General features: G+C 37.8%; 1 protein-coding gene across 3 annotated transcripts in view; it reads right to left on the bottom strand.

Moving 5' to 3' along the window:
* The window catches only part of DMXL2 (Dmx-like 2), a 43,606-nt gene extending 35,718 nt beyond the window's left edge, over window positions 1-7,888 (bottom strand). For all 3 annotated transcript variants that reach the window (XM_010180972.1, XM_010180973.1, XM_010180974.1), the window contains exons 1-8: window positions 7,769-7,888; window positions 6,000-6,071; window positions 5,232-5,310; window positions 4,492-4,648; window positions 4,026-4,092; window positions 2,470-2,648; window positions 1,872-2,055; window positions 728-902 (exon numbers count right to left, since the gene is read on the bottom strand). In XM_010180972.1, coding sequence (XP_010179274.1) covers window positions 728-902; window positions 1,872-2,055; window positions 2,470-2,648; window positions 4,026-4,092; window positions 4,492-4,648; window positions 5,232-5,262 — 793 coding nt within the window. In that variant the 5' untranslated portion in view covers window positions 5,263-5,310; window positions 6,000-6,071; window positions 7,769-7,888. The remainder of the gene's footprint in view (window positions 1-727; window positions 903-1,871; window positions 2,056-2,469; window positions 2,649-4,025; window positions 4,093-4,491; window positions 4,649-5,231; window positions 5,311-5,999; window positions 6,072-7,768) is intronic.
* Window positions 7,889-15,860: the final 7,972 nt, after the last annotated feature.

Genomic DNA, 15,860 nt, shown 5'->3' with positions numbered 1-15,860 from the left:
CACACACACACACACACACACACACACACATATACCCAGATTTCTTAATTAAGACATTGGATTTATTTTGGGTAGAACATAATTTGTACCTGTAAGATCAGAAAGGGTAAGGTGCAGATCAACTTTCTAAGTGCAATTTTAATATTAAAAAGTAAAGATATTTTAACATGAAAATTGATTCTTACGTGCATGGTAAATAATACTGAACAGTTCCAATTGCTCAGGTTTGTATGTTGCAGTGCTGTCATTTCACGTACAGATTTTAGGTAAGGCACAGGATTGCTCTTTAATCTTTTCCTCGTTTAAAATATTCTGAGCTATTCTATAAAAAGCAGTTGGTTTCCTGCTAAAAAATCTGGTACAGCTTTTTTCATTCACTGTATATTCGATAGGATGCAAATACTCTATTAATCATATACCGTTGCCTCCCAAAACCCAACAATCAAATGCTAAGCAGACTTGAAATTTCGGTTTCTTTCGCTTTCTGATGTGCAAAGATGAATTTAACTGGCTTTTAAAAATGCCAAAAGTATTCAAAATAAATTCAGCCTCATTTGTCTTACAAAACTCTATGTCAAGTAGCAGACTTGTGAAATAACAGTCTTTCTACAAATTCCCTGTATTTGGTTAGGCAAAGCAAAGGATGTGCATCTCAGCCCCCTTTATTTCTTTCTTTTTCTATTTTATGCAAATATATTATTGCCATTTAAAAATGGTTGTATTTCACCTGTATTAGGATTGATGCTTGCTGCTATATGGAAGTGACCAAGTGCGTTTGCATGATGTGAGATGTGACGCTGAACTTCGTGGGTACCCTGTTGGTCTGCCAATACGTCTGTGTGGGTGACAAGAACTGAAGATCTCCTTTGTCCTTTTCTCATGTTTTTCAACTGGTGAATTGTCTGGTAAAGTTATAAAAATAAATCAAGAAAGGTAAAAATTCACTTTATATAAAGGCTAAAGCTTTTTAATTTCCTTCTACCTAAGGAGGGAAGACTAATTCCAAAGGATTATTTTAAATAGATTTCAACAGAGATTATTAACACTTATGAACATCAGTTCTGGCCAAAGGCAAAGTGCTTCTAACAGTCTTCTGAGAGTTCCTTTTAATATCTGATCCAACACCACAAAAATACACACTGTTCCGTGTAACATTCATAAACAAGATGACAACAATCTACAAAGCTGTAACCTTTGCAATACCACTTTATAACAAATTATTTTTGTGTAACTGAAGATTGCTGAAAGCATGTGAAAAGCACAAGTGATTCAAGAGCCCAAAGCATACCTGGTTCCACCGTCCCCGTCTGTTGATGGCGATGGTGTGTACGAGGTGAACACTTGGTCTAACTGTAATAGTGTGCAAATGAGTGCTGGGGTGGTTGGGTTTGTTTGGTTTGTTTTCTTGCTGTTGTATTGATAGGTTTTCTCTGTCTGTGCACTTAATAGACTTGATATGACTGCCACAGAAATTTAGAGCCCCATAATACCACCTTTTAGAAATGCAATTATCAAATCAGGTAACTAACATTCAAAAGAGTTTATATACTGCTTCCACTGTTTTTGTAAGCACAGACTTTCAGCACAATCAGAATGAAACCATCACTTACTACTCTGTGTTAAACACTGTCTCTTCCCAATACTGATAGTTGGCTACCAAAAAAGTAATTGTTTTAAAAGAACATGGAGCTTGGGCGCAGAGATGCAGTGCAGTGACTTCTGCAGTGTTTAGTAACAGACTTCAAAAACTGATACAAAATAATTCAGACTATTCTGTTATGCTTATGAGATCTAGATAATACACATAGTTCTACATCCTTTAAATATTTAAGAACCTTGAAAGAAAAAATAGACAAAGTATTTACTTGTACCTCTAGGGCATGTTGTATTTTATCCTTTTGCTTTCCAGACTGAGAGATGGTGCTGCTAATGCTGGAAGTGCTAGTTTCACAGATCTGCTCACCAAGAAGAGTGTCTTCTGGTAACAACGTCTCTGCCCACAGCCGACAGATGCCATCAAGACATGATGTGAGTAACACATTACAGACCAAACCCCTGAAGACAGACACATCAAGGTTACTACCCAATTTAATTAAATTAGCTATACGGACACGACAGGAATTAGGGGAGTATACAAGTATTTAGTAGTTATTATTTCATTCAGATTTCTGCCTCTCCCCTAACTAAAGGCTTTATATCAGTAGTGGTTTTTGGCATGCTCATAAACCTATGGATTATTGGCAAAGGTGCATGTGAACACAGAGTGGTTATTATTTGATAAATACAGCAGTTATTGTACTAGGTAAATCAGAAGCTTATGGGAAGACATTCATATGTTTTATTTCTTGAGAGTAGAAGTGGAAAAATCTAATCATGTTCTTGATGCTTAAACTTTAAGCAGAATGTAAAAACAAAGATTGGTGAATTGCTTGTTTGTTTGTTTGTTTTAAGAAAGGAAAAGTTTCAAACCTGGGCATGTACTTGCTAATGTTACGCCATGAAAATCCTGTCACTGCTCGAGGATGTGCCAAATAAACAAAGGAGAAGTGGACAACCCCTGAGCATTTTTTCTTTTCTTCATTTTCTTGGGGCAGAAGAGATGACTTCCAACCAGTCATAGGATACCAGACCTTTAGGAGGCAGTCATCCTAGGTAAAGCAATAAAAAAACAACCATAGGGTTAGCTCGCTATACTTACAAATGTCACAACAAAAATTCCCAAATAATAAAGAACCTGCTGTTCTGGTATCTTTCATGAAAATATGATCTGTGGCCCAGAACTATCTGCAGTTTTTCAGACAACTCATTTCTGAGACCACTTATTTCATTGTTGGTGATCCTTGGATGAGTTACAGGACTGAAGAAATACTCTGCTAGCAATGCTCCACTCTCATAACGATTTTTTCTTCTAGTCCAATTGGTCCCCTACTTTCCTCTTGGTCCTCTATGCATTTTCTGCATAGCACACATGCAAGATTAAATCCCATGTCCACTTCCCTGCAAAAATAGAAGCCAGAAATAGGCTGCCATTCACAGACAATATTAAGCTCATTAACAGTCAGTCTGTCCACTGAGACAATTTGTGCTGTAAGTCCCTGTTGGTTCCTATGCACGGGAAGCCTGACTTTCGTGGCAAGCACTGTACCTACTAAGCACAGACACATAATAGAGGACCAGATGCATATTACAGCCTTCCCCTCCACCAGCACAACCTAGGGTACCTTTCTGGTGTGAATGGTTGGGCATCAGTGATATAATTAACTGAAACAAAACTGAAATGCTGACACAGCAATACTACAAATGCTGATAAGTGAGACTAGAGTATGACTGTACTGATGTGAGCTAAGGACAACATTATTGGTATGACAACAGTACATTGTACACAGCTGGATGCCACATCCCTGGATTTCAGGTCTTGCTGCTGGGGTGGAGATAGAGAATAAAGTAAATAAATGAATAAATTACAAACTTCTGAGACCGTAGACAAAACATAATATTTCCTGGCAAGCACCAAAAAGTACAGTGTCTTACCACAGATTCTGCAAGAAGGAAGTCTGACAGGCAGCCCTGTTAAGAATTATGATCAAAGCGGTGTATCTCATGAAACAACCAATGTAGGGCTGTCCTACAGACAGAAAATGACTTCTGGAACCACCTGCCTCATCTACTTAGTCAAATTCTTAGCTATATAAAACTATATTCATGGGAAAGATAAATAGGGAATTAAGCAAATCTTTTGATAATTTTCTAACCACGATGATTCTAAATGTAGTATTTATTAAGGTGTTGTATGTTTTTAGTCATAAAACAATGCAGCTCATGATTGAGTTGTCCTCTTTAGTAAGTATAAGAAAGCAAAGGTTCCTAAAATTAATCTCATTACACACGAGATGATAATTTAACTTAGTTCAGAATACAATAAAATGTGTGGTCCAAGACTGCTCTATATTGCTTATTTACTTTTCTCAAACAAACACAAAACATTGCAAACACTTACTTAATTCATCTCTTTTTTTTGTCCTTACCTTCCCAGCTGTTGCAAAGTATTCACCATCAGGAGACCATGCCATCAAATGTACTGATACTGCAGTCCTAAAGAACACGAGAGTCATGTTTTAATGTAAGTCAAGTCGATTTATTCTATAGTATGTATTCAGTTGATTAAGTATTACTGTTAATTATTTTAATGAGATATGCTAGTATTTTATAGTTGCTGCTTTAAGCATACTTTAGAAATAGCAGAAGCGTAAAAAGTATTTGCTACAACAAACCCCAGTATTTAGTAATACAAGCCTTTGACTAGGCTATCTGGTGATAGGTCACTTGCAAATGTGAGAAAGTTTTATCTGGAGTAACTTACATTGCTTGGTTTTTGTGGTATTTTAAGCGGATTTAAAAAGCACATTTTAAAATAAGGTTTTGGATAGAAGATAGTGTTGATATATGAGGTGGCATTGCAATCTGTCTTAAAATGAATATTGTCTCACTCACTTGCACTGCCAGACACATTTCCAGTCATTTAGAACTGGGAGAACTTTATCATCTTTGATCTGACTGTCAGGATCATCATCTTCACCTTCTTCTAGAATATCACTAGATGGAGGGGCCCACAACTGCAAAAAGTCAGTTGCTGTCAGCAGCCTGTTACCTGAAAGGTGAGTAATGTCAAAGCTGTGAAACCAAGATGATGCATTTATATTGAAAGATTAAGCTTGTCATCATATTTTGTTGAGAATTATTCAAAACAGGTTGAAAACTCAACTTTACAAACTCCATTTTAAATATGATAGGGTATTCAATAATGTTATACAGCTGTTTTTCATGAAAACATTTTGAATTTAGAATACCTGTTAAGAAAGAGCATAAAGAGTTTTTTGTGACTTCAAATGATAAATTACATTTGATAATGAATGTTTCAGATGTCAAATAGCACAACTCAATTAAATACACATTGTTAGGCATCTTATAAATGTCTGGGTACGTTGCTGACTTTAATTGTGATAAAATTCTATTTAAATGATTACTAGTGGTAATTTAAGTCAGTTAGCAACCTAACACTGTGATTCTCAAACAATGCTAACTGTAGTCTCACATTTTATGCAACATTGCCTGAGAACAGATAATCTAAAATTTCTACATTCGTGCTCTGACTTTATTACAATAACAATAATTTCTGTTCAGGTTTACCCAATTAGAAATGTTGAACAAATAGTTCACAAACTTCACGTTACCTTGAGGATCCCACGCCAAGTTGTAAGTCATAGAACTGAGGAAGAATTGCCCAGTTTTAAGCCACTGACACTTTAGTTGCTGTAGTTTAAAAACAGTAAAGGATTAACTCTCACAACAGCAGCAATATACGAAGATAACAGGATTTCTTTCTTTCTCTATGAAATTGATATTAAGCCTGTTGCAAAAACATTCAGGACCCAGTGGTAGATTGCTGAATCTAGTTTTAATAATTTCTTTAATTGTTCTGAAAAAACTGAATGCATTACAGAGCACCCTGCAAACCAGATCTGGATCTGTCACACATACAAATGTATCTGTAGATTACTTTAAACTAGTTAGGTCGTACATTTATAACAACACAAGGGATGGCAGAATAGATACAACAAATATTGTGAAACCTGCTTGGGAATGCACTTAATGCTTGAGAGCTTGGCCATGGCGGTGCTGTGAAAACAACTCTGGGTACATGTATACAAGTTTAAGTCGTACCACAGATCCGATGACCTCTTCAAGTTAAAGAAACACCAACTCGTCACCAGCTCATTCCAGTACGAGATTCTAGAACAAGATGTTGCTGTGAACTCAGGAGGAGTGCAGTCCCCAGTTCGATTCATGCAATGAAAGATTCTACCTGTACAATTTATTATGGATGGTGGAAAATGTCTATCCATTAGTCTTCTGTGTGCCAATGTAATATAATAAAAATAACAGACTTTCACCTCTTCTAAGAGCCTAAACTGAATTGCAATCATGAAATACATACTTACACTGTTTCTTTTATGAGAATTTATACCAAGCGGTTCAAAAATGCAAACAGCATTTCCATATGATGCTGCAATCTGGAAAAAAACCAAAACAACTGAAGACTCAAAATGTAAGGTCAGGAGCTAAGCGTAACTGCTGCTTAGTATTCTAAAACAGCTAAAGAATTTCCAGTACTACTTCTATGAGCTGTTGTTCAAGAAAAGTTAAATGAATACAGATGTCGTTAATTGTGTTATATGTATACTTTTCTAAGGAAGTTGAGAAACACACACTTCTGAACAAGCCCACCTTTACGATTTTAACTCTAGGTAGGGAAGACCTCTTGTTCAGTGGGGTAAACACTGTCAATCAGACCTAATACATTCTTCTAGGGTGACTGTTGTTAATGCATAACGGAAAGCCAACGCCTTCACTACTCCTGCTCACGTCCTGTCTACTTCACGGCTAACTAATAAATTAATTATCAGTGTCTGGGTCTAAGTGTGTTCCCAGATTCCATTTTATACCACTAAATAATAATTAGGAGAAACAGGATGAAACAGTTCTATTTTCAACAGTTAAATACATTTTGAGCGGAGACACAGAAAACGGAAAACCTGAAGTACTTACACCACAGAACCACTCAGATTCTTTCACCCGCTTATTTCACAGAAACCTCCATACACAAAATGGTTTTTATTAGGAATTTAGCTGGTCATGTTCCTAATACAGATATGAGTACTTTTGACTATCTTTAAAATTCCTTTTTCTTCCTTAAAAGATTTTAAAAACTGTTTAAGTTCTTTCCATTCAAGAACTGGTTTCCTCAATACAGAAATTACGTAAAAGTTTCATGACATTTATTATGAAATCTTATTTCCTCTTGAAGGGGAGGAGCGTGGAGGGGAAGGTTGCAACAATAAACCCCCAAAGAAAAGAACAGACTCTGAGCTCTGATTCTGAATACAGAACAACCCAGGGGTTCATGCTGATCTTGCAGGGTCCACGTGTGCAGCCGGAATCTCTCTTCCATCCCCCCGAGGCTGTGCTGCTGCAGTGCTATGGCCTTGCCAGCTAAACCTGCCCCAATCCCAACTAGGGCTTTCTCAATACTGCAATCAATTTTTAACCTACTAAGATTAGTAGGCAGTGAGAGCTGACACAATTTGGTCAGTGAGCTACCGTATCTCACAGAAAGTAGATTTTTCTCAGCAGTCTCTTTAGCATTGTTTAGGGATTAAAAATAAAACCACAGAGCCAGTCAAGTGGTCATGCAGTTATGACGGCTCAACAGGAACACTTCTAAATATAGTAACATGCCTCAGCTTTTCTGAAAAGTAAAGTATTTCTAACTTATTGCTTTGCAGGACACACAAATGTACATATGTGTGCACATATACGTATACACGAGTGATTTATCCATGTCTTCTCTAAGTAGATGAAAGTATCCAATAATGGAGACAATAACAATAATTACTATACAGTAACTCATGTATTTCCACATTTTGTGAGACCTGTTACTGCAGGTTCTGGAACGCAATAAAAACCATTGCTACAAGATGCCTCCTGCTTTTATCTTCTGCCCCCCACCTTGAAAAATAAATTATTATTAAATTAAAACTATTCTCTGAGTAACATAAGAGGTGTTACTCAGAAAGTTACAGATCAGTAAAGCCTGATCTTTGTCGTGAAGTTAACTCTTGAACACCACTGATGTATGATGCTGCTGTTTAATTATTTCGAGTATTCCAATTTTTAACAAAACTTGATACAGCTTTATTAAAATACTTACCCTGCCTTGTCGTTGGGAGCACTCCACACAGCTGACCTGGATGTTTCCATGTTTAGCACCAGGAATTATTTGCACACATTCAAAGTCATTTGCCAGAATAACAATGTCACAACCAGAGCCATATGCCTGAAATATTTTTAAAAAGAAATACAATTCAAAATTTATTTTTAAAAATATATGAATTATACAACTCGTGTTTTTGAGAGATCTGTGATAATTTCCATTGAAACAAGACATTGCCGTGTAGTGGGTTGATTCCTTGTGAACTCAGTAGCACGAGTGGAATAAGCAGTAACTAAAAACAAAGTAGCAAAGGAGACCTTAAATCTTCCCACGGCAAAGAGAAAACAGTAAAAAAGCCAACAGAACTGCAAACTTATTCTAGAACTTAAGCTCTGCGTGTACTTTCACTTTTGGTTATTTTGTGGAGGTTTTCCTAGGTTTTAGTTTGTTGTTGTTGTTTCTTTTCTCCCCTCCAATTCCTGTTACCTGCAAGGCAGCCAGGAGCGTACCATTCGGGTGCACTTATTAAATCTGCATATAAATTTATTAAATATGTGTGTGGTGTGCCCTTATTTAACAAAAAAAAGAAACAGAAAAGAAATAAGATAATATTAAATGATTCTTTTCTACAAGAATCCAATTTCTGGGCTTTTCTGAGTTTTGAGAAATGCACATTGCTATAAAACCGTAAACCAACACAGCTTTGTTTTGGGTATATTGTATCTTCTGCAATACACACCACAGTCTAAATAATTTGTTTAAGAATAGAAATTTATATTGGCAGGATAAATATCTATCTGTCTGCCAACCTTTCACCTGTCTTAGCGTGCCAGGACATTCTAAGACTTTTAATCACTCCAGGTGACCTGTTCCACTGAACTCCCCCGTTCAGACACAGAAATCCTTCCCCAGCAGCAGTCTATCAATGAGCCCTTTTAAAGGAAGGAGTTACAGCTAGAAGTCTCTACTCAGTTTTCCACTGATTCCAATACAGTAGGCAGAAATTTTACAACAGCTGAATTAAGCAGAGTGTGCAAGTCCTCAACAGTCAATGTCAGATGGTACAAAATTGGTCATTTTAATTTGTCCCCTGCTCCTTTCAGAATAATTTCCAAATTACTGAATCCCAGTCCTCCTTTGAAGCCAGTCAATTTAAAGGCTAATTGAATTATTTTTGAGAAGTGTATGAAAAGTTGTGAGTATTTCTATAGACTGACAGGATTAATGCCCACTGATGGACACACTAAGATAACGATGCAAGATAACCACTGGAACGAGAACGGACAGTTTAGGTCTCATGACCTTCTATGTCTACTTCTGATCCACCTGGGAAAGGAGCCACAGGGGAGAAAGTCTGAAGAAAAAGGTGCCTCAGTTTAGTGAAAGTACAGTCATTGCTAAAATCAAGAAAGGAACAGCAATGCAAGCAGCAAAGCAGAAACTGAGGCCTCAGAAATTAACTCACCACACAACTGCACACACAAGAACGAAAACCACATACAAAACATAGATCGTCTGAAAGATTTCCAAGGTCACATCACAAAAATAAGGTGACGCAGTGTTGTTCGAGTCCTCAAGCCCATAACCGTTGTTCTGGGAAGCTCTAAGGAACTGATACTGGCATTACTCACAATGCAAGCAGAAGGGGAAAAAAACAAATGCTGAAAGGTTATTCGAGGGAGATTATCTATGTAACAGAATATCCTAGCTCCTTGATGACTTGGCTATGCAATTATCAGACTGAGTCTGAAAGGGAATAAGTTATTATTAAAATGGAATAGGATTATTTCCAGAAAGCAAGAGAAAGATGAGATTCTGAGATAAGTTCTAGCATTGAACAGAAAGTCTTTTCATTTTGATGTTTTCCTATATTTTTGTCTTGGAATTTGTTGCAAAACAAACTCCAGCAGTGGGGTGGAGTGGCCAGCAACTGTTCTCAAGTAAGAAGGAGGAAGATGGAGATCAGGACATGAATGCGTATAAGTAGACAGGAATATAAAAGCAGGTTCTCTTGTTCCACTAATTTATTCAGAATTCTAATGGTCACAAGCAATTGATTCTCCTTCTATTTACTTCAAAAGGCGAGCAATTAAAACAGCAGAGAATCGAAAGACCCAACCTTCTTTTCAACAGTCTGCCTCGTAACTACTAATACAAACCTACTGAAAGACTAATTATTTGAATTGTTAGCTAATACAGTAGAAAAGGTACTGATCCACTTCAAACAAGGACTTAAACCTTTCTGATACCCTGTTTTTAGATTGTCAATATTGATGACTTGCAAATTTCAAACTAAATGAAACATAATTCATCACCAGTTGCAATCCTGTTAGCAGGAGATCTGGACGTGTGCCTCAGAAATTATACAGGGAAAGGAAAAGACATCTCAACTTTAATTTCCTTGTGCCTACTGTTCTTAAACCTGCTCTTTTGTATGTATGTGTATGGTTGATAATGCATGAAACAGAAAATATTTTATACGTCAGTATGTCTGGTGACTCTGTGAAGCAAATGAATTTAGTGCCTTGCCTTTTAAATGTTTTAGTGTCTCTTCTCTCCTGTCCCCTATCCACACTACTTCTTGTAGCAACAAAGGAACATTTTTCTGGCTAATTATGCTATTTAGCAGATTTTTACAAAGCTAAGTAAAGCTGGTTGTGAATTAGAAGGGTAGTTTACAGTAGTAAAATATTTTTTTTCTTAAAGAATCAAGATGTAGAGGTCTCTTTCCTAAGTGAAATCTTATCACTGTCACTCATATCCTTCCTACTCTGTGTCTGTGTTTAGCACTGCAGCAACAAGTGACTCAGCACACCTAAATGCCCTGTGCCAGCAGAGGAGTTAGTCCATTCTGAGACCTTAGCCAGAACACATTCCCAGCAGCAGGGTGTCAGGCTGCAGCTCTGGGTTCTTTGAGCAAGTGCTGCCTCTTGGTTCTGGGGTCATTTTCTCAGTGTACATATTTATTCTGAGAATGTTTCTCATGAAAGTATGTTAAAGTATATTTACCTTAAACCTTACATTTATTTTAAGAAGTACATTACTTGTAATGCCACCTTTGAGAAAAGGCGTCCCCTCACTTAAAAACGTGTTCACTTTGTCACACTCATAGTCTCTAAATTTCTCACCAGAAAAGGTCAATGTATTTTTCTGTACCGAAAGCTATTTCCACATTTCACGTTATATGTCTAAATACAGGTTTTCCATTTGATTGCTTTTATGAGGTTTTTTAACATACTCAATATATTAACATGTTTATACTTGAACAGAACCACATCACTATTAAATCCTCTTCGTTCTGTCCTTTCACTCCTTAGGCTGGTAATGAAGTAGAAGCAGCCTACACTGGCAAAGAACAGAAAAGTGTCATTAGTAGTTCCTTCTTGAAGATTCAGCTGACACCGTCAGTAGTTCCTTCTTAAGGATTCAGCTGACAACGTCTCCAGTGAGATCATCCACGCCACCACAGGTCTCTCCTGCCAGAGGAACACTGGCCACAGTATTCGTGGCAGCAGACTAACAATCTACATAGCCCGATAAAAGGAGTGGAAAACTGGTAAGCCACACAAAAAGGAAAGATGCAAAGTAAGATGCTGAGGTACTATAATGGATAAGAGTAGCATAGAGGTCTGAGATAAACAGAATTAGAAGCAGTCACAAAATGAAGCAAGTGCAGTAAAAGCCACCCACGTGGGCTATCTGCCAACCTCCATTTCTAATGTCACTGATAACTTCAAAGAGAAAATTAAATGGAGTTGCAAAACGGTCAGAACGCAAGGATGACTTGCAGGATCCATAAGCAATAAGCTGTACTTTGCCAACGTCTGCTCTAACTGTCAAGATGTGGGACCACTGAAATGAACAATGACGAAGCTCTAATTGAATGCAGGAGCACCAGACAGAAGTAGGACATTTTGTCCTGCTGTAAGAGTTTATGCTACATCCTCAATTTTCAGATAGCACCAAAGCAGCGTGTGCATCTCTTTTTCGACTGCCCATGTTTTCCTGTTCGATTCCCTAATTTTAATGTTGAACACTGGAACTACCAAACAAGGAAATAATATTCCTTCACATTTTTATCTTGGTTTTCCTTACTAAATATTTTTCTCTGTATCAAAAATGATTCTTCTCTTTCTATAGCCTGCAGCTCTACAGATGCAGAAACTCCTCCACCTTCCTATTAGTGATGAAAGCACCTGAATTCTGAAACATTTTCAAACTCTCATCAACAGAGGCAACGCTTACACTTCCCTTCTCCCCTGGCTAAGTACTGGTAGACTTGCAAGCTAGCAAAAGAACCTAAACCAAAACAACCAACAACCCACTATGAATTAATGATTAAATACTTCACAGTATGCTTACACACAGAACCTGAGAGAAAGAAGGACATAGTAAGGATTCAGATGTTAAGCATCTGTAATCCAGTTCACATAAACATGACACAGTGGAGAACATACAGATATGTGCAAGTAGTAATAAATAACAGAGGGATTTGCAAATAAGGGTTTTAATCAGTAATTTTTCAAGAAGGATGAGGTAGAAGAGAACCCTACAAAGCAGAGAAAAACTGTTCTCAGTTGCTGTCTCTTGTGGATGAAGATTTTGCTGTTTTCAATGAGGTAAAAGAACTTTACGTGGGTGTGCGAGACTTTCATCTGCAACAGCTTCTGAAATCCATTACACACAGTTCCAGGCCAAGTGTCAGTACTGGCATGGAAGATGCCAAGAAGTTTGTCCTTTTCAAAAATGACAAATAATGCGTTAAATTTTTTTCACTTCTATCTGAAAAGTTCTTATGTGCAAATATCCCTAAAACCCGATATTCTGATTTTTTCATTAATAATGTTTTGAGCGCCCTATTTTGTGCGTTAAGTAACACCTCTCAGTATTCATTATCTTTAGGTAATTGACATAGCTATAGTTTTTTAATTTTTTTTAAAAATCTAGCCTGCCTTCAGAAACAGCTACATTGGGTTCAGAGTTCCAGGAGGGGAAAAAACCCAACAAAACAACTCTGAGCTTGGACAAAGGGCAGAAGTCATATAAACAGGATCAGAACAGCTGCTCTGCTGTATCTGAAACCAACTTACTCCACATCATGAAAGTCAGGTTGGTAACATACACCCCACCCAGAATTAGGGTCAGTGACTGAAATTGCCTCAACTTGAAATGGCTGCTCAACAACAAAAGCCAAGTGAAATCAACCATGGTTTGAAAAATGCTGTTTAGCAACTTTAAAAACTTCCTAGCTGCCAGTTAGACTGTGAGGTTCAAATAACATAAGCTTCGTCTGTCTATGCAGGATGTGTGCTGTAGGGCCCTTCTGTATAAAGCTCAGCTCTGACCTTTTGTAACTCATTTGTGAAACGCAGCTAATGATATTTGCTGAAATAAGATGAAGCAATGCAAGTTGAACAGCGCAAAGAATTATCACCAGAAATGACAAAACCAGAACTTCTGTCATTTAAACCCTCTGCTTATGCATTGTCCTGTTTGGAGCACAAAGGAAGGGAGGCCAAAGAGGCTGCCTGGTAGAAAACAGCATTATGAAGCTATTTGGCTTCTGATCACCCTTCAAACAATCTTTCCTGTGTATCACCCACTTTACTAGGCTGAGTGCGATACAGCTACAATATTCGCAAGCCGGTTTGTTAACCAAACACCTCTGTGCTTCATCCCTTGTTTGGGAAATGCTAGATACATGCCAGGATTGCTGCAGGCAGATGTTGGGGGAGCATAGGGAGGCAAGAACACTATGTGCATTTCAGATAAAGGATGCACAGAAGCTTTGTTGCCAGCCTACAGCAACTGTCTGATCCTAGTTCTGTTACTTTGGGTTTGTTTTGCTTTATGGATCATCAATACTTGCTTTTTAGCAGGTAAAGAAAAATTAATGGCAAAATAATTTCTTTTCCCTTTCTTATTCTCAGAACAACTAGATTACACTTACCAAAGCTATAAAAAATACAGTTGAGGCAGAACACGTTAGCATCTTAGCTCTAGATACACTGACTTGGAAATTAAAAGCCTACCTTTACACCCAGCAAGAAGTCATGTAAAGGAGCCAAAAGCAAACCACAGAGGAAAGGAAGAATGGAGAAGAACCTGAGAATTGCAACGTCTCTAATCAGGTCAGAAGTAATTGTGTTTCTTCTTTCAGGATCCTAAGACTGAAGTTAGGCATCTAAAGCAAGTTTATCTTAAGAGGACATCTCTACTCCTCCTTAAAAAAACAGCTCCAAAACTATTAACCAGTGAATACACACATACACATGCCCAAGCTGCTAAGTGGAGTAGCTTTAACCTGAGTGATTCATTTCTACACACAAAAAGTCAAATTTTCAAATCTCTGTGATGAATCAGTTGTAGCAATTTTGAACTAGCACTCACACATCTTAAACAAATGGCCTAACAGCAACCAAAACATAAGCAAGCACATGCACACACCATGGTTCCTCTGCCACAGCGCAACTTCATATGGATTTACAGTACTGTGCAGATCTCCCTTCACCTCCTTCCTTTTACTGCTTTGCTTCTGCTGTGCTCGAGAGGCTGACAGGTATTTGGTCTTAAGAGCACATCTAGAGTTAGGCTCTGTTGCCAGTACCAATGATCTCTTGCCTAAACTGCAAATCCTGCTTCAGGATCTGAGTTAAAATTATGACTTCGAACAGCTTAATAGTTTGGGGTGGACAGGGTCGTGTCAATACAGTGTTACTGAAGTTAAACAACAGAATTTAAAAGTAGGCACTGTCAAAAGTGACACCTGCAGTGGATGGTAGACTACAATGTTACTGAGAGTGACAAAGGTGATGAATTTCCTAAGAATCTGGATATAAGGCCCCAAACTGTGTGCAGACAGATGTTTTTAACTACAGTTTACCACAGGATCAAGGTCTAGAACAGCAGGAAACAGTAACACGAATACGGAGGAAGTAGAAAAAGGGAAGAAGAAAGTTACAGCTGTGGAAGTCTGGAATATGCCTTTATTAAAACATACTTAAGCATTTTGTTAGTGTATTATAAAAAAATCAGATGCAGCAGGCAGAGAAGGCAGTGATATCTGTTATGTGCAGTTTCATAGTTGACATGCTACCAAATCATTCTGCATTTTTTGGTAAAACATAACTTTTGTTCTTGGAAAATTCTTGTATAAATGATAACATACATCACTGTAATCAAAACTAATATGAGAATTAGCATAAATGTCTTTTAAAATACCAGTTGATTGACTTTTCAAATTGTCACAGTAAGAAGAAACACATTAGAATATGAATATGAGTAAACAACTTCTTATATAAATATCAAAAGTAACAGCAGTCCCTTTAATGGCAGCATGGCAGCATAGCAGCAGAACAGGGAGAAAAAGACACGGCACCTTTTATTTCTTAAGACTTTCAAGCATTCATTGCTGAAATTAGGCATGCCTGATAATCTAAAGTAAGCTTTAAGTGTTTGACGAGTCTACTGACAGTCATCTTAGACTAAAAATGATGCTCTCTATCATTTAGCTTGGAATTGGTTTATGCCTGGGATAATAACTTGTGAATGTTAACACAAGACCTAATGAGACAATTTATTCTCAAATAATAACAGACTGATTAGATGACAGTGTGCAAAACGCTGTAGAAGCCGATCACTCGTTAAAATCAGGGAAGCACATAATAAGCTAAAAAAAGTGGAAATTGACATCAGAATTGACAAAAGTCGTGTGCGGATGATAAACAGATCTTATTCTGTAAATTACCGGACTCCTGACATTTACAAAGCGTCTCCTTCAGTTTCCGTTCTCCTGTAGTGCAAGAGGTGCAATTGACAAATTGGTGTTTTACTGACCACGGGAACTGAAGCCAAACGCTTATCGCTAGCGGACAGTGCAGGCTATATTCCTTTTGCAGGAGGACCGTACACAAAAGCAAAAAAAAAGCAAATTTTGGGCACGACTTGAGGGTTTCCCAGGCCCCCTAGTCGAAGGCCGAGGCTCCTCGGTGCACTCGCCAGTGCTGAGGGATACACCCGCGTATCCCGACCTCCATCTGCAGATGCAAGCCGGGTAGGGCGAACAGCCAGACTCCTCCTGGCGGCCGCA

This window comes from Mesitornis unicolor, unplaced genomic scaffold, assembly GCF_000695765.1.
Source record: "Mesitornis unicolor isolate BGI_N332 unplaced genomic scaffold, ASM69576v1 scaffold17313, whole genome shotgun sequence".
Taxonomy (NCBI): domain Eukaryota; kingdom Metazoa; phylum Chordata; class Aves; order Mesitornithiformes; family Mesitornithidae; genus Mesitornis; species Mesitornis unicolor.
The sequence above is the reverse complement of the archived record's forward strand: the minus strand, read 5'-3'. Positions and strand labels throughout refer to the sequence as shown.